Source organism: Bubalus bubalis, chromosome 12, assembly GCF_019923935.1.
Source record: "Bubalus bubalis isolate 160015118507 breed Murrah chromosome 12, NDDB_SH_1, whole genome shotgun sequence".
Lineage (NCBI taxonomy): Eukaryota > Metazoa > Chordata > Mammalia > Artiodactyla > Bovidae > Bubalus > Bubalus bubalis.
The window spans coordinates 20765565-20784915 of NC_059168.1; the positions used below are offsets into that span (position 1 = coordinate 20765565).

At 43.6% G+C, this 19351-nt stretch overlaps 1 protein-coding gene across 2 annotated transcripts in view; it reads left to right on the forward strand.

The window, feature by feature from the left end:
- The first annotated feature begins 4325 nt into the window (after positions 1-4325).
- Positions 4326-19351, forward strand: part of GALM (galactose mutarotase) — a 57310-nt gene continuing 42284 nt past the window's right edge. Inside the window, exons 1-2 of one of the 2 annotated variants that reach the window (XM_044925840.1) lie at positions 4326-4769; positions 16918-17072. In XM_044925840.1, coding sequence (XP_044781775.1) covers positions 4580-4769; positions 16918-17072 — 345 coding nt within the window. In that variant the 5' untranslated portion in view covers positions 4326-4579. The remainder of the gene's footprint in view (positions 4770-16917; positions 17073-19351) is intronic. The other variant, XM_025260887.2, reaches the window with a different exon arrangement.

The window sequence follows — 19351 nt, forward strand, 5'->3', positions numbered from 1 at the left end:
TATCTTGAAAGCAAGGGTCATATTTTACCTACCAATGTACAATCAGCACTTAGCACAGTGCCCGGTATATATTCATTGACTATTTGATAAATGAACATGTCATACAGCAAAGTTTAATCTATCTTCCTCAACAACTTACCAGTCTCCATAATACCTTCCCCAGCAGCTATTTCAAAATCGTTGATGAAATGGAGATGAATTGAACTGTGAAGAAGCCTACCTCTCTTGAGCTTGATGCCATTCTCCCAGGTATGTGTGGCTTCCAGATTCAAGTAGTTTTCATCTGAAACCAAATACAGTGTTGTTTGGGTTACAAATATATATATATAAGTCAAAAATTGAAAAGAAAGTTGCTCAGTCGTGTCTGACTCTTTGCAACTCCATGGACTGTATGTAGCCTACCAGGTTCCTCTGTCCATGGAGTTTTCCAGGAAAGAATACTGAAGTGGGTTGCCATTTCCTTCTCCAGGAAATCTTCCTGACCCAGGGATCGAACCCACGTCTCCTGCATTGTAGGCAGATGCTTTACCATCTGATCCACCAGGGAAGTCCCAAAAAATTGACTCAGGGAGCTAATAGTTGAGTAAAAAGTAACAACAACAAAATGTATTCATGGAGAGATAAGGAATGATCGAAGATAGTACGTACTGAGTGTCTGATGAAAAGAAATGATAATAAACATTATTGGAATTCTGAGCAAGGAGAAAGGAAATAGGAGGGTGGTAATGTATCAGTCTGACTGAAAAGCTATTCTAGGTCTCCTTATTGACAAACTGTGAGGTAATTTGAGTTGGTTTTATTACTACATCTCAGAGAGTTTACTATCATTTTTTTTTTTTTCTTTTTGGCCATGCTGCCCAACTTGTAGGGTCTTGGCTCCTTGCCAGGGATCGAACCCAGACTGTGTGAATGAAAGTGCAGAATCTTAACCACTGGATCACCAGGACATTTGGGGAGTTTGTTCTGCATAGCAGCCTGTCAACAGCTTACAGTTTTGGAGCCTTGATCTTCATGGGCTTAGGGTCTGATGGGCCCACCTCAGTTTCTGTGTAGAAGGAGGAGGTGGGGCCCAGAGACCAAGATTCCGCATTCCTGACTTTCCTAGCACTCAGCTTTGGGGACTAACCTCCATCTGTGAAGAAAAACATACCTTATACTTGACCTATTCTCCCTATACCTCACTCTCTGGTGGAAAGAAAAGGTATTCTCTGTAACTCCTCTTTGACATAACTATCACAATTCTTACACTTTTTGTCTCATAACCAAACCCTCAGCCTCTACCCTCCAAGTAAAAATAAATATCCCCTAAAATTTGACGGTGCTTCACTCTCAAAATTACTACTTTGTTTTTAACCCAATCCAACATTTGGGACGGAGAAGGCAATGGCACCCACTCCAGTACTCTTGCCTGGAAAATCCCATGGACGGAGGAGCCTGGTAGGCTGCAGTCCATGAGGTCGATGAAGAGTCGGACACGACTGAGCGACTTCACTTTCACTTTTCACTTTCATGCATTGGAGAAGGAAATGGCAACCCACTCCAGTGTTCTTGCCTCGAGAATCCCACGGACGGGGGAGCCTAGTGGGCTGCCGTCTATGGGGTCGCACAGAGTCGGACACGACTGAAGCGACTTAGCAGCAGCAGCAGCATTTGGGATGGAGAATATTTCTTTAGATTTAAATGGCTTCCTCTTCTTTTTAAATTCACAGATATTCCTATAAAGTATTACTGTAGGACTAGGAAAATAAGACATTTTGGTAAGAAAAAATCAAGATTTGTGCCTGACAGCTGACTTAGCACAAAGTGGGACACTATGTTAAACCGTTCAAACCTAAAGGAAAATTTAGGCTGTTAGAGAGGCATCATGGTATGTTTCATTTTCTACCAAGCCAAGTTACAAGACACCCACAGTGATACTTGGCTTTGGCCATCCAAATGCATTTGTTTATTTCTGTGACAACATGAGCTTGGCAGAACATTGAGAACCGGTGGCTGAGAAAAGAAAACTTGGTCTTCCTGCTCACAGAAGAGATTCTAAGTCATCCTTGCTAATACAGCATTGCCAAAAGGGCTTATGTATGAATCAGACAAAAATGTTAAGTGGGCTGATGAGGGTGGCAGAGTTTATGAGAATTTCTGATGAAGCAGCACTAAGAGTGCCTAGCCATTATTGTGTAAGTGCAGTACAGTCTATAATTTGACTTGTTTGGGTCTTTTTGTTATTATATGTTATGCTTCACTGAAGCTTGTTGCAAGTTCTCTTTTTCCCTTTTCTATCAGAACTCCCTTGATTCATGAATGAGAATTGAGGCTTTGTGACAAGAATGTTAAATATTCCTTCAAACTACACAGACATGACTGAGAGACAGTTTTGTTTTATTAGCACTTGATTCCCAGAGCGTGATCCCAATTCTCCCAATTCCCTAGACATAGGTGTATTTTGGCCTTCACCATAGTCTAGCTGGCCTCCTAGGCGGCTGCTGCTGCTGCTAAGTTGCTTCAGTCATGTCCGACTCTGTGTGACCCCATAGATGGCAGTCCACGAGGCTCCCCCGTCCGTGGGATTCTCCAGGCAAGAACACTGGAGTGGGTTGCAATTTCCTTCTCCAATGCATGAAAGTGAAAAGTGAAAGTGAAGTCGCTCAGTCGTGTCCGACTCTTTGCGACCCCATGGACTGCAGCCTACCAGGCTCCTCCTTCCATGGGATTTTCCAGGCAAGAGTACTGGAGTGGGGTGCCATTGCCTTCTCCGAACTCAGTAGTAAAGAATCTGCCTGCCAAGCAGGAGACCCAGTTTCGATCAGTGAGTCAGGAAGATACCCGGGAGAAGGAAATGGCAACCCGCTCCAGTATTCTTGCCTGAAGAATCCTATGGACAGAGGAGCCTGGCAGGTCCTGGCAGCTACAGTCCATGGGGCCACAAAGAGCTGAACATGATTAAACAACTGATCACACATTGTCTAGCTGGATCCCCTCTGAAGTATCTAGAAACCAAAACAAAAGCAGTATCAAGCAAAGATGAGATGAGTATATAGACAGTCGAGTAAAACATGTTGTTAGGATTCCAGAATCCTTCCCCTTCCTAGGCCCAGTACTGTCTGGACAGATTTAGCAAAGAAATACCAGGCCCCTGTATTTTATCTGACAATCCTAATAAGGCCTTTCATATCTCTATTTTAGTCCTCTGCCATCAGTGGGGGAGGAAAAACCAAAACCATCTGAGATTAGTCATCAAAACCTGGAGCAATATTTCTCAAGTCTGGTTCCAGATAGACTGCATTAAAATACCATGAGGAATCTGTGAGAAAAGGAGATTCCTGAGTTTCACCCTAGACTCACAGAATCAGAAACTCCAGGTATGGCCCTGGGGATATGTATTTTTTTTAATCTTTATAGATAATTCTGAGGCACATCAAAGCATAACAAGTATCCATGACCTCTGTGTCTTTTCAAGCAGTATATACTTAAAACATTTTTCTGCTTATGGAAAGGAGATAATAAAAGTACTGCATGTTCACTCACTCCATTGGGTCTGATTTTTTTCGACCCTATGGACTGTAGTCCACCAGGCTCCTCTGTCCATGGAATTTTCCAGGCAACAATACTGGAGTAGGTTGCCATTTCCTTTTCCAAGGCATCTTTCTGACCCAAGGAACCTGCCTCTCCTTCATTGGCAGGCAGATTCTTTACCACTGAGTCATCTGGGAAGCAATCAAAGTACAGTATCTGACATTTATTAGGACCTTAATAAATATTTATCCTTAATCCATATTTAAAGGAACTTTGGATTTTAGGAATAAGAGTGGGTATATACCCAAGGTCCTTTCCCAGTTCCCTGAGGAAAAGAAAGTCAGAGACTGCCTCTATATAAACTATGTCCTAATCTCTACATGGGACCCTGTGCAGGCTGCTACTCCAGGCTGGTAGTCGGGAGAGCCTCTCCGCAGTGGCTCCCCCAGAAACACCTCAGAGTTGTTTGTGTGGGACAAACAGAATGGATCCTCAGTCAGTGTCCAGAGAAACCTGCAGTTATTTACCCCTTTTCTAAATTAGCTTTGTACTTCTTTCCCACTGGGTCAAAGAGTTAAAAATCAAAATTTCCCCCCAAGATCTCCTCCCTTCACTATTCCTAATTCTCATCTCTTCATTTTTCAGCGTCTTATCTGAAAGTCAGCCACCATTAACGGATGAATCTTTGCCTGTTGAGAACCTCGTGCCGGAAAAACGGTAGAAAACTGCAGATTCAGGATTTCGGTTTAGAAAGACTACAGGCCCCAAAATGCAATTTCACATTCCAAAAACTACCAGTCCCAACATGCAGTGCAGTCAGGGTTCCAAAAGAAAAGAACCGACTGGAAGTTGCCCGCCTAGCTGGAAACTTTGCCTTCCCTCAGGCAGAGGAATGATTTAGAGAAGTCCCAGAGGATATTTTTTGCAGGAGTGATCACTCCCTAAATCCAGGCAAGAAAGGGGAGGAGTGTGAGCCGCGTCCCGCCCCTTCTCCAGTAAATTTCTGAGGCTACAGGTTTAGCGGCGGGAGTTCGAAGGACTTGGAGCAGCTGCACACCCTGAGCTCAGCATGGTTTCGGTGACCAGAGCCGTGTTTGGAGACCTGCCCCTGGGAGCAGGGACAGTGGAGAAGTTCCAGCTGCAGTCAGACCAGCTGAGAGTGGACATCATCTCCTGGGGCTGCACCATCACAGCCCTGGAGGTCAAAGACAGGCAGGGCAGAGCCTCAGATGTGGTGCTCGGCTTTGACAAGTTGGAAGGTGGGTTGAATTCCGCCCCGGGCTGCCGACGGGCCCCAGGCCCGCCGCGCACACTGCCCCACACCAGCAGCCAGGGATGCGGGGACCGAGAGGAAGTACCGAGCTTGTGACCGCTTGGATCCGGCTGACTCAGTGTGTTGTGATCTAGTGTTTGGGAAAAGACAAAGTGAATAGAAACTGCCGTAGGACTTAGCTTCCGGTTATATATTCAGGCTTTGCCCTAATTAAAAAGTCAGTTGAGGGAAAGATAAAACTTCAGCAACCCTGGAGCGATCTTTGAACTGCCTCATCTCAGAGGGCGGGAGAGGAGACGTACTGGCTGGAGGGGGTGTGGCTCCCAGCTCGTTCTCTTGCCATTTCTGAAGAAGGGGGAAAAAAAAAAAATCAAAGACGTGCGTCTTCTACTTCCTTTCTGCTTGATCAGATTCTCTTTGAGGTCTGGTTGTTTCAGAAATGCTCCGTAAGGTAAGCTCAGCGGGTGCAGAAGCTTATCTGCTTTAACCATGTACTGAAAGAACATGGAAGACCAACTTACCGTCGAGAAATGAGTCTCCTTATAACTGGGATGGATTTTATTTTGCAGGAATCCATGACAGCTAAGAACGTGTATTAATTCATGCATTCAATCATTGTTGATTCAGTTATCTCATTCCAGGAGACAGGTCCCTGCCCTCATGCAGCCTGCAGTTTAGATGTGGAGATATAGCTTAGTCAAATAATGGCATAAACAAATAATTAAAACTGCAATTTCACTGGGGCAAAGGAAAATGTATATAATGCTTGCTGTCTCTTGGCACACTGAATAGCTAGAGGGAAAAAGACATCAAAATAAAGTTAGCAAAGGGCAACTGCTTGAGAATTAATTCTCTGCTCAGTGGTAAGCGTGTGGACAAAATCTGTTAGAGAGGAGGTTTGAGGTTTTCCTTTAGGTGTGTGTCTTTCTGTCTGTCTGCTTCTTTAGCAATATAGCCCAGGATGGGAGGTCAACAGAAAACAGAATTGGTTTTCCCTTAGCAGACTGAAATTGGCTCTTCATTTCCTTAACAAAAATGTTTTCTAAATATTCCTGAGGATTCTATTCCTTGCCCTCTGGTTGGTTGTCTTTAACTACCTTGGAGCCTCCACAGCTTGGCTTGGAGAAGGTGTAGGTAACATTCAGCAGAATTTCTTTGGTAATTTCAGCAAGCCTATTATAGGAGACTCTGGTAGGAAGGTGCAGGGACTGGGATAATCAGCTCCACTTTCCCCTTACTCTCTACATCCCTTTCAGTTTCTGGATGTTCCTATCTCCTGTCTTCAGAGTCAGAAGGCAAGAGAGTTGACAAGTGACAAAAGAGAATGCTTTAGAATCACTTTTGCTGAGTCATCTCTCTGTTAACATAACCATTTGCTCAGTGGAAACAATCACGGAGATTACTTAACTGGTGCAAAATTGCCCATGGAGTCCAAGGAGAATTGGATACGCGCACTCATTTCTTACTAGTTTTAATTATTTTTTAAATTAATAATATTTATTTGCTTGTTTTACTGGGTCCTAATTGCGGCACTCAGGATCTTCGATCTCTGCTGCAGCATGCAAACTCTTAGTTGCATCATGTGGGGTGTTTTTCCCGATCAGGGATCAAACCTGGGCCCCCTGTATTGGGAGCGTGGCGTCTTAGACACTGGACCACCAGGAAAGTTCCTAATTTTAGTTCTGATATAAGAGTCACATGGATCTTAAAACAAAAGGCATCTTTGCACAATTCATACGAAGAGTGTGCCAGGATGATGATATGGCACCTGGGAAACACCAGATTCTTAGTAGGCATAGTGATAGTGATAGAGAAGTCGCTCAGTCGTGTCCAACTCTTTGCGACCCCATGGACAGGAGCCAACCAAGCTCCTCCATCCATGGGGTTTTCCAGGCAAGAATACTGGAGTGGGTTCCCATTTCCTTCTCCAGGGGATCTTCCCGACCCAGGGATCGAACCCGGGTCTCCCGCATTGTAGGCAGATGAATTTTGTGAGTGCAGTAATGTTGAATACGTTATCTCTGTGAGTCTCTGAGTTTTGTGGGAGTCTAGGTGAAAGAAACCCACCCCAGTACTCTTGCCTGGAAAATCCCGTGGACGGTGGAGCCTGGTAGGCTGCAGTCCATGGGGTCGCTAGGAGTCGGACGCGACAGAGTGACTTCACTCTGACTTTTCACTTTCATGCATTGGAGAAGTAAATGGCAACCCACTCCAGTTTTCTTGCCTGGAGAATCCCAAGGATGGGGGAGCCTGGTGGGCTGCCATCTATGGGGTCGCACAGAGTCGGACACGACTGAAGCGACTTAGCAGCAGCAGCAGCAGGAGGTGAAATGAAGTATTAGCCCCAAATGTTCTTAAAAGGGAGAAAAAAAATAGATCCCCTTGGATTACAGTGATCTAGCTTTTATTGACTGTATTGCCCCCCACCCCGTGTTATTAACATATCTTGAGAAAGTTAAATGGCATTCTTGGGTCAGCATCCATGACTGGCACCACAAAATGCCAGGTCGAATCAAAGCATCTAAAGTATATTCTGCTGCTGCTGCTGCTGCTAAGTCGCTTCAGTCGTGTCCGACTCTGTGCGACCCCATAGACGGCAGCCCACCAGGCTTTCCCGTCCCTGGGATTCTCCAGGCAAGAACACTGGAGTGGGTTGCCATTTCCTTCTCCAATGCATGAAAGTGAAAAGTGAAAGTAAAGTCTCTCAGTCGTGTCCAACTGTTAGCGACCCCATGGACTGCAGCCTACCAGGCTCCTCCATCCATGGGATTTTCCAGGCAAGAGTACTGGAGTGGGGTGCCATTGCTTTCTCTGAAAGTATATTCTAGATACTGGGAATTCCCTGGTGGTCCAGTAATTAGGACTCCGAGTTTCTATTCCACTGGAAGGGGCACAGGTTCCATCCCTGGTCGGGGAACTAAGATCCTGCAAGCTGTGTGGCACATCAAAAAAAAAATAGTGAAGTATTCCACGTGCTGGATTGAGAGAGACATTTTCAACCTTATGCTATAATTTAGATAATTTAATGGTTTATTTAAAAAGGAAAGCAAGCTATTTTCAAAAGACAAAGAAGACAAAGAAGTGTTTAGAATATCAAGTAAGACGTTCTGATATGTTCCGCCATCTTCAGGGTTGAACTTCATATATATCATTATGAGGGTTCAGTTCAGTTCAGTCACTCAGTCATGTCCAACTCTTTGCGGCCCCAGGGACTGCAGCACACCAGGCTTCCCTGTCCATCACCAACTCCCAGAGCCTACTCAAACTCATGTCCATTGAGTCGGTGATGCCATCCAACCATCTCATCCTCTGTTGTCCCCTTCTCTTGCCTTCAATCTTTCCCAGCATCAGAGTCTTTTCCAGTGAGTCTGTCTTCTCATCAGGTGGCCAAAGTATTGGAGTTTCAGTTCCAGCATCAGTCCTTCCAATGAATATTCAGGACTGATCTTTTGGATGGACTGGTTGGATCTCCTTGTAGTCCAAGGGACTCTCAAGAGTTTTCTCCAATGCCACAATTCAAAAGCATTAATTCTTCGGTGCTCAGCTTCCTTTATGGTCCAACTCTCACATCCATACATGACTACTGGAAAAACCATAGCTTTGACTAGATGGACCTTTGTTGGAAAAATAATGTCTCTGCTTTTTTTTTCTTTTCTGCTTTTTAATATGCTGTTTTGGTCATAGCTCTTCTTCCGTCTTTTAATTTCATGGCTGCAGTCACAATCTGCAGTGATTTTGGAGGCCCCCCCCCCCAACAAAAAAGTCTCTCACTGTTTCCATGAAGTGATGGGACCAAATGCCATGATCTTAGTTTTCTGAATCTTGAGTTTTAAGCTAACTTTTTCATTCTCCTCTTTCGATTTCATCAAGAGGCTCTTTAGTTCTTCTTCACTGTCTGCCATAAGGGTGGTATCATCTGCATATCTGGGGTTATTGATAGTTCTCCTGGCAATCTTGATTCCAGCCTGTGCTTCATCCAGCCTGGCATTTCGCATGATGTTCTCTGCGTGTAAGTTAAATAAGCAGGGTGACAATATACAGCCTTGACGTACTCCTTCCTGATTTGGAACCAGTCTGTTGTTCCATGTCCAGTTCTAACTGTTGCTTCTTGACCTGCATACAGATTTCTGAAAGGGCAGGTATTCCCATATCTCTAAGAATTTTCCACAGTTTGTGGTGATCCACACAGTCAAAGACTTTGGTGTAGTCAATAAAGCAAAAGTAGGAGAAGGAAACGGCAACCCACTCCAGTGTTCTTGCCTGGAGAATCCCAGGGATGGGGGAGCCTGGTGGGCTGCTGTTTATGGGGTCACACAGAGTCGGACACAACTGAAGTGACTTAGCAGTAGCAGCAGCAGATGTTTTTCTGGAACTCTTCCTTTTTTGATGATCCAGCAGATGTTGGCAATTTGATCTCTGGTTCCTCTGCCTTTTCTCAATCCAGCTTGAACATCTGGAAGTTCACGGTTCACATATTGTTGAAGCCTGGCTTGGAGAATTTTGAGCATTACTTTGCTAGCGTGTGAGATGAGTGCAATTGTGCGGTAGTTTGAGCATTCTTTGGCATTGCCTTTCTTTGGGATTGGAATGAAAACTGATCTTTTCCAGTCCTGTGGCCACTGCTGAGTTTTCCCAATTTGCTGGCATATTGAGTGCAGCACTTTCACAGCATCATCTTTTAGGATTTGAAATAGCTCAACTGGAATTCCATCACCTCCACTAACTTTTTTCATAATGATGCTTCCTAAGGCCCAGTTGACTTGAAATTCCAGGATATCTGGCTCTTGGTGAGTGATTACACCATCGTGGTTATCTGGGTCATGAAGATCTTTTTTGTATAGTTCCTCTGTGTATTCTTGCCACCTCTTCTTAATATCTTCTGCTTCTGTTAGGTCCATACTATTTCTGTCTTTATTGTGCTCATCTTTGCATGAAATGTTCCCTTGGTATCTCTAATTTTCTTGAAGAGATCTCGAGTCTTTCCCATTCTTTTGTTTCCTGTATTACTTTGCATTCATCACTGAGGAAGGCTTTCTTATCTCTCCTTGCTATTCTTTGGAACTCTGCATTCAAATGGGTATATCTTTCCTTTTCTCCTTTGCCTTTAGCTTCTCTTTTTTTCTTATTATGGGAAGGCTTTCTTATATGTTCAGCCATCTTCAGGGTTGAACTTTATATATGTCATTATGGGAAGCATAATTGTCTCAATCATAATAGTGTGAATGGCAGTATATTACTATTTTGATCAATTCTAGTGTATTAAAACCCGTGTTAAGAAATTGGCGGCAGAGGTTGTGTTTCAGAAGGAACTCTGGGTAGCTGTGGTACAGGGATAGGAAGAAGGCTGGATTTTCACTGTATAGTCTTCAAATATCTGAGTAAGTATTATATAAACAAACTGAGCAAATAATTTAAAGCAATAAGATGTGACAGAGTCAGGGTTTATCATCACATTACTATGTCCCCAAAATGTTTGAGCCACAGGGAAGAGCTAAGCATGGATAATTCCATGAGACATGGTCCTTTTGTAATTGCCAGGTTAGATGTGAACTCTCTGATTTCCCAGATAGATTATATAAACTACATGGATGATGGCCATGAATGGAGGTCAGAACAGTTCACATACTCCCTAGGAAATGAGATTTTTGTTCTGTAGAATTCTAAAGAGGTAAATAATATGATCTTCTAGTTATAGGCTAGAAAAATCAGTAATGCATCCTGTGAGGTTTTTCTTCTGCCATTTTTTGTATTGAAAATGTTTTTTCTTCTTTTTTGACTTGCCAGGTCTTCGCTGTAGTGTGCAGGCTTTTCTAGTTGTGCCGTGCAGGCTCAGTTGCCCCTAGGCATATGGGACCTTAGTTCCCTGACCCAGGATCAAACCTATGTCCCCTGGATTAGAAGGCTGATTCTTTACCACTGGGCCACCAGGAAAGTCCCTTCAAAATATTTTTTAATGTTTTTTCATCTGCGTGTCCCGCTTGCAGTCATTATGACTTCTTTCAAAACCTTGGTGAGGCTATTTGCATATGAGCTACAGGTATAAATAATCTACCCAGATAATCAACACGATTCCTTTCCTTTCATCTTCACCCCAGTTGCCACCAACACCCAGCTATTACTGCCATGAGAGGCATTATGAAAAGATTAGAAAAAAAATCAACTTACTGCTTTTAGAAAACCTGAGTTTAAAAGAGGTGGTGGGAGGAAAAGGGACCAGTTTAGAGGCTGCAGTTTCATATTACAGATGCCCAAGAGTGTCTTTTTAGAAGCATTAAGGATCCCTAGTTTAAAATCTCTGCTTTGTCCCTTATAGCTCTGTGACCTTGGGAAAATTATTTAACCTCTCTAGAACTATTTCCTCACCCGAAACAAATAGATAATGATTAAATGTGCTATTGGCTGTGATTCTGTCTGACTATATTGAACAATTAATAATTTTAATTGTCTTTACTTCCTTTGCCCCCAAATATCTTCCTCACACTCCTCGAACGTCCTATTTCACTTTGTTAACACTGCACAAAATGGCATGGAGATTCATTTGGGACAACCAGCAGCAACTGTAAAACATATAAAAGATTTGGGATGTTTAAAGTGCTTGTCAATTAAACTAGTGTTGATTTTCCTCAGAAGGCCAAAAGAAAGTCATTCAGGGTGTGGAGGGTTTGTCTGAGAATCCTGAGCAATTTTATTTGAGACTTTTAGGGCATTCTTGTTAAGGTTTGGGCTGTCTGAGGTTGATGTCATAGCTAGAATCCTTGGGATGTTTGAGGAATGCAGAAAACCGTACCCCGTTTATTAATGTATTCTGGCCAGTCCCTTGCCCAGAAAAAAGGGACAAACGTTTTCTCTATCCTTTAGCCTACATCAGTTCAGTTCAGTCGTTCAGTCGTGTCCAACTCTTTGCAACCCCATGGACTGCGGCATGCCAGGCCTCCCTGTCCATCACCAACTCCTGGAGTTTACTCAAACTCGTGTGCATTGAGTCGGTAATGGCATCAAACCATCTTATCCTCTATCGTCCCCTTCTCCTCTTGCCCTCAGACTTTCCCAGCATCAGGGTCTTTTCAAATGAGTCAGCTCTGTGCATCAGGTGGCCAAGTATTGGAGTTTCAGCTTCAACATCAGTCCTTCCAATGAACTCTCAGGACTGATTTCCTTTAGGATGGACTGGTTGGATGTCCTTGCAGTCCAAGGGACTCTCAAGAGTCTTCTCCAACACCACAGTTCAAAAGCATCAATTCATCAATGCTCAGCTTTCTTTACAGTCCAACTTTCACATCAATTCATGATTACTGGAAAAACCATAGCCTTGACTAGATGGACCTTTGTTGGGAAAGTAATGTCTCTGCTTTTTAATATGCTGTCTAGGTTGGTCATAACTTTTCTTCCAAGGAGTAAGCGTCTTTTAATGTCATGGCTGCAGTCACCATCTGCAGTGATTTTGGAGCTCCCAAAACTAAAGTCTGCCACTGTTTCAACAGTTTCTTCATCTATTTGCCATGAAGTGATGGGACCGAATGCCATGATCTTAATTTTCTGAATGCTGAGTTTTAAGCCAACTTTTTCACTCTCCTCTTTCACTTTCACCAAAAGGCTCTTTAGTTCTTCTTCACTTTCTGCCATAAGAGTGGTGTCATCTGCATATCTGAGGTTATTCATATTTCTCCCGGCAATCTTGATTCCAGCTTGTGCTTCATCCAGCCCAGCGTTTCTCATGATGTTCTCTGCATATAAGTTAAATAAGCAGGGTGACAATATACAGCCTTGACGTACTCCTTTTCCTATTTGGAACCAGTCTGTTGTTCCATGTCCAGTTCTAACTGTTGCTTCCTGACCTGCATACAAATTTCTCAGGAGGCAGATCAGGTGGTCTGGTATTCCCATCTCTTTCAGAATTTTCCACAGTTGATTGTGATCCACACAGTCAAAGGCTTTGGCATAGTCACTAAAGCAAAATAGATGTTTTTCTGGAACTCTCTCGCTTTTTCGATGATCCAGCAGATGTTGGCAATTTGATCTCTGGTTCCTCTGCCTTTTCTAAAACCAGCTTCAACATCTGGAAGTTCAAAGCTCATGTACTGTTGAAGCCTGGCCTGGAGAATTTTCAGCATTACTTTGCTAGCATGTGAGATGAGTGCAATTGTGCAGTAGTTTGAACATTCTTTGGCATTGCCTTCCTTTGGGATTGGAATGAAAACTGATCTTTTCCAGTCCTGTGGCCACTGCTGAGTTTTCCAGATTTGCTGGCATACTGAGTGCAGCACCTTCACAGCATCATCTTTTGGGATTTGAAATAGCTCAACTGGAATTCCATCACCTCCACTAACTTTTTTCATAGTGATGCTTTCTAAGGCCCACTTGACTTGACATTCCAGGATGTCTGGCTCTAGGTAAGTGATCACATCATCATAATTATCTGGGTCATGAAAATCTCTTTTGTATAGTTCTGTGTATTCTTGCCAACTCTTCTTAATATTTTCTGCTTCTGTTAGGTTCATACCATTCTGTCCTTTATTGATCCCATCTTTGCATGAAATATTCCCTTGGTATCTCTCATTTTCTTGAAGAGATCTCTAGTCTCTCCCATTCTTTTGTTTCCCCCTATTTCTTTGCACTGATCACTGAGGAAGGCTTTCTTATCTCTCCATGGTATTCTTTGGAACTCTGCTTTCAAATGCGTATATCTTTCCTTTTCTCCTTTGCTTTTGGCATCTCTTCTTTTTGCAGCTATTTGTAAGGCCTCCTCAGACAGCTATTTTGCTTTTTTGCATTTCTTTTTCCTGGGGACGATCTTGCTCCCTACTCCTGTGCAGTGTCACAAACCTCCGTCCATAGTTCATCAGGCACTCTAACAGATCTAGTTCCTTAAATCTATTTCTCACTTCCACTGTATAATCGTTAAGGGATTTGATTTATGTCATACCTGAATGGTCTAGTGGTTTTCCCTTCTTTCTTCAATTTAAGTCTGAATTTGGCAATAAGGAGTTCATGCTCTGAACACAGTCAGCTCCTGGTCTTGTTTTTGCTGATTGTATAGAGCTTCTCCATTTTGGGTGCAAAGAATATAATCAATCTGATTTCGGTGTTGGCCATCTGGTGATGTCCATGTGTAGAGTCTTCTCTTGTATTGTTGGAAGAGGGTGTTTGACCACTTCCAATTTGCCTTGATTCATGGACCTAACATTCCAGGTTCCTATGCAATATTGCTCTTTACAGCATCGGACCTTGCTTCCATCACCAGTCACATCCACAACTGGGTGTTGGTTTTGCTTTGGCTCCATGTCTTCATTCTTTCTGGAGTTATTTCTCCACTGATCTCCAGTAGCATGTTGGGCACCTACTGATCTGGGGAGTTCATCTTTCACTGTTCTATGTTTTTGCCTTTTCATACTGTTCATGGGGTTCTCAAAGCAAGAATACTGAAGTGGTTTGCCATTCCCTTCTCCAGTGAACCACATTTTGTCAGAACTCTCCACTATGACCGATCCATCTTGGGGGGCCCTACGTATCATGGCTCATAGTTTCATTGAATTAGACAAGGCTGTGGTCCATGTCATTAGATTGGTTAGTTTTCTGTGACTGTGGTTTTCAGTCTGTCTGCCCTCTGATGGGGGAGCCTGGTGGGCTGCCATCTATGGGGTCACACAGAGTCGGACACTACTGAAGTGACTTAGCAGCAGCAGCCCTCTGATGGAGAAGGATAAGAGGCTTATGGAAGCTTCCTGATGGGAGAGACTGACTGAGGAAACTGGGTCTTGTTCTGATGGGCGGGGCCATGCTCAGTAAATCTTTAATCCAATTTTCCGTTGATGGGTGGAGCTGTGTTCCCTCTCTGCTGTTTTTCTGGGGCCAAACTACATAAGTTACTGACTCGATTAAACCAGCATTCTTGGCTTGGCCTAGAAACCACCCTTTTTCATGGAAAATAGTATTTTCTGCATTTCAAAAACAAGCTTCTTAGCCCTATTCAGACTTTGGGGGACTGTCACTTTTTGTAATTTTGATTTGATTTAAAAGCTTAGTAATAGGGACTAAGTAATAGGGACTGGTGGTCCAGTGGTTAAGAATCCACCTTCCAATGCATGAGACTCCGGTTCAATACGTGGTCAGGGAGCTAAGATCCCACATGCCACGGGGCAACTAAGCCCGAGCACCTCAAGGAGAGGCTCTTGTGCGGCAACTAGAGAAAGCCTGTGTGCTGCAACAAAAAGCTGCCATGCCACAACAAAGACACAATGCAGCCAAAAAAAAAAAAAAAACAACTTAGTAACATAAGAAAATGATATAAAATCCATTTGTTCTGAAGAATTTCTCAGAGACAGTTAGGAGCAGTCATTTCTGCTATCCTTACCATTTAATCCTTAAAAACTTTTCATCTAAACCAAGGGTTGAAAAGTGCTTCTTACTGGTGGGCTTATTAATTGTTGCCAGAAAGTGGTCCCTTCTGAGAGAATTCTTGCAAGTCCATGATGCAGCTTGCTGTTGAATTTATCCTTGTCTCCAATGCCAAGCATGTGGCTGGCAACGAGTAGGGGCTTGGTGTACACCAGTTGAATGAATCAAGGTAGGAGTCAAAAGGAGAAGTAGCTAAATGATTTTTGAACAGAAGTCCTGCTTTTCACATTTTCGAGCTCCTGGAAAGCAAATGAAATTTGTTCCACGTTATATGTCATCAGGGAAAGGGAAATTTAAACAACGTTGAGACCTATTAGAATGGCCAAAGTCCAGAACACTGACAGACAGCATCAAATGCTGGCAAGCACATGGAGCAACAGGAACTCTCATTCATTGCTGGGAATACAAAATGGTATAGCTACTTTGAGAGATAGTTGGCAGTTTCTTGCAAGATTAAACATACTCTTTTCATATGATCCAGCAGTCACATTCCTTGGTATTTTACTCAAGGGAGTTAAAAATATATCTCCATACAAAAACCTTCATATGAATATTTGTAGTAGTTTTATCCATAATTGCCAAAACTTGGAAGCAACCAAGATGCCCTTCAATAGGTGAATGGATAAGTAAACTGTGGTACATCCAGACAACAGAATATTATGCTGTGCTAGAAAAAATCAGTCCACAAAAATATATGGAGCAACCTTAAATGCATGTTACTAAGTGAAAGAAACCCATTTGAAAAGCATAGGCATATGTATACTCAAATATTAAAGGGAATACGCAGATCTACATAGGAGGGAATTCCCTGGCATTCCAGTGGTTAGGACTGTGAGTTTCCACTGCAGGAGGTACTCAGTTGATCCTAGGTCCAGGAATTGGTGGGGCTTCCCTTGTAGCTCAGTTGGTAAAGAATCTGCCTGCAATGCAAGAGACCCGAGTTCAATTCCTCGGTTGGGAAAAATCCCCTGGAGAAGGAAATGGCAACCCACTCCAGTATTCTTGCCTGGAGAATCCCATGGACAGAGGAGCTTGGCAGGCTACAGTTCATGGGGTCTCAGGAGTCAGACACAACTTAGTAACTAAACCACCACCACCACCACCACCACCAGGGAACTGGGATCCTGCAAGCCATGTTACGTGGCCAAAACAACAAGCAAAAGAAATAAACAATATAGATATACATAAGAATATAAATGGTGCACTTTCTGGTGGTCCAGTGGTTAAGAATCTGCCTGCCAGTGAAGGGGACATAGGTTCAGTTCTTCACCTGGGAAGGTTCCACATGCTGTGGGACAAGTAAATCAGAGCACCATAGCTGCTGAAGCCTGCATGCCCTAGAGCCCAGCACCCATGCTCCTCAGCAAGGGAGGCCACTGCCATGAGAAGCTTGTGCACTGCAACCAGAGAGTAGCTCATGTGCAGCAACAAAGACCCAGCGCAGCCAAAAAAAGCCCAATATTAACAGTCAGTGGTTCTCTCTAGTGATAAGATCAGGATGATTTAAGTTTCTTCTTTGTGCTTTAGTTTTTTAAAATGTTTGTAAAGAATATGAATTACTTTTGGAAAGGGGAAGGGTGGTGTGTAAAGAACACCAATTTTCCCTGCTTCCATGCACACGTGGTATGCCCATGTTGTTAATACTTACAGCTGCCCTTAGAAGGAAGTGGTGGGCAGCAGTGTGAGCCTCATCTTTGGTTTGAAGGTTTTAAAATCACTATCATCCCATATCCTTGCAGGGTACCTCCAAAAGCAGCCCTACTTTGGAGCTGTGGTTGGCAGGGTGGCCAACCGAATTGCCAAAGGAACGTTCACATTGGATGGGAAGGAGTATAAACTAGCCATTAACAACGGGCCCAACAGCCTGCATGGAGGAGTCAAAGGGTTTGATAAGGTGAGTTGAAGTCATTGCACAGTGTCCTCACCTGGCACACCTCACTAAGTACCTTCAAGCATGCCTTTGCAAGGCACAGCCCTAGGCCCTAGAGTCAATGCATGGTAAGGTGATCCAGGAAAGAGGCTGCTCTCATGGTTTGGGCCTGAGGGGAAGGAGATTGCTGGCTGTGTTCCAGGACCCACCTTTCTCTAGCCCATCTGACTATAGTAGGCAGGGGAGCCCCTGAATGAAAGGATGACAACCTTTGACTTAGGAAAGACAGGGAATGAACGCCTGTCTCACAGTTTTGGAATCAGAGAGTTGACTTTAGGCAGAACAGAAAAGTGGATTAAAGACAATATGTACCACTTCCTGCACAAAGCATTTGCATATATTACCTCCCACCCTTATTAGAACCCCATATTATCACCAGATGAGAAATCTGAGGCCCTGAAAGGCCACACAACTCCTAAGTTGGGCTGCCTGACCCAAAGCCCTCATTCCTATATATACTACAATTGCTGGTGTCTGCCACAGCCACCTGCATACCCCCAACCCAACACCCCACTAGTATTGGTCTATGAGCTCTTCCCCCCGACCCCGACAGGCAGGTATCGTGCTGCCCCATCCAGGCTACCCTTCCAGTGAAGGGGCTCACACCTCAAAATGACGTCAGATTCTCTCCACTTCCCCCTTTCCACGTTAACTCCCATCCTGTAAGTGAATTCCTGGAAAACCAGGTTAGGAAAACAAACTGATCAGACAGCTTCTCCCTGAGGTGGGAATGCCTGGCTTCCTGTTCTTTCCTAGCTGTGTGGGAGTCTGCAGGTTAACCTCAGTGATTCTCTTACTAGTCTAATTTTAGAGAGGTAATTTTGGTAGTTAGCTTTCCTTTAAATTGTACCACCCAGGTTATTTCCTAGAGAAAAGCCAGAGAAGATAGGAACATTTATGGCATGTTAAGAATGACAATTTCTTCTTTTCTACCTCCTAATCGCCACGTATCCTGCCGAAGGAAGTTGGTCACTCTCTGTTTCCCCTGTTCTATCAGCATCCTGTCTGTGGCTTAGAGCCAGATAGCCCCATTACTTCCCCTTGCCTCCATGATGAAACTCCTCATGCCAGAGATGGCTGAAGGCAGAGGATGGCTTCTGTCCTGGCAGTATTAGGGCAGAGGGTCTCTGGAATATGCCAGGTCCATGGGCAAACCCCAACCAGAGGAAGTTAGGTTCAGCTCTGTTTGGCCAGGAGTCTTCAGAGGAGCCTCAGCACCTTGTTCTAGCTTCTTCCTGCTTCCACAGAGGTGTTACTTACAGGGTACGCCGTGTAGGAACAAACACAGAAAGATAGTGAGTGTTTATATCCTTCTCTGCCGTGTGTTTACTGAACCTCTTCTGTGAACCAGGGAGCATAATAGGATGGGGATTCCTGATACTCCAGTATAGTGAGTATCATGTAGTAAGTTACATGAATAACAGTTATAGGCAACGAGCCCCATAGTATAGATGCCAGAGGTGTGCTACAGGAACTGGTATTAATGGCAGCTAGGGAGGTTGGAGTTGAACTGTTCTTCAAAAAAAGATAGCATGTCATTTAATAAGTGGATATGTGAGAGAGTGGCTGTGCAACAGCCTGCAGAGGATGGGGAAAGACTCAGAATATAATCATGAAGCCATTGAAATTTTAGGACACGAGGTTTTCATGGAGCAACATGAGCGGTATCACATGAACTTTGCTTTCAGTTGTGTTTGATCTCAACAATTACTGCATAATTGTCGGTTTGCGGGTAATTGTTTTCTTATTTATACCAACACATTTTTTTAAAGATGAAATTTGAATAACCTGACAGGATTAGAAATGGTGTAAGTAGGCCTAGAGAAACAAATTTGGAAGTTTTCAGGAAAATTTGGAAACTACTGAGTCAGGGAAATTCTCCTGTGAATAAGACTTTCCACTTTATCTGATGATATTGACTTACACGAAAATCTTTCCATCGTGTCCTTTCTCTAAAGGAGAAAAACAAGGTAGCAAGTTAAGACCATTTTATTTCAAATATTTTATTTATAAAATTTCCCATTTGGGGGATTCCTTTTTCTTTCAGTTCAGTTCAGTTCAGTCGCTCAGTAGTATCTGACATTTTGCGATCCAATGGACTGCAGCACGCCAGGCTTCCCTGTCCATCACCAACTTCGGGAACTTGCTCAAACTCATGTCCATTGAGTCTGTGATGCCATCCAGCCATCTCATCCTCTGTTGTCCCCTTCTCCTGCCTTGAATCTTTCCCAGCATTAGAGTCT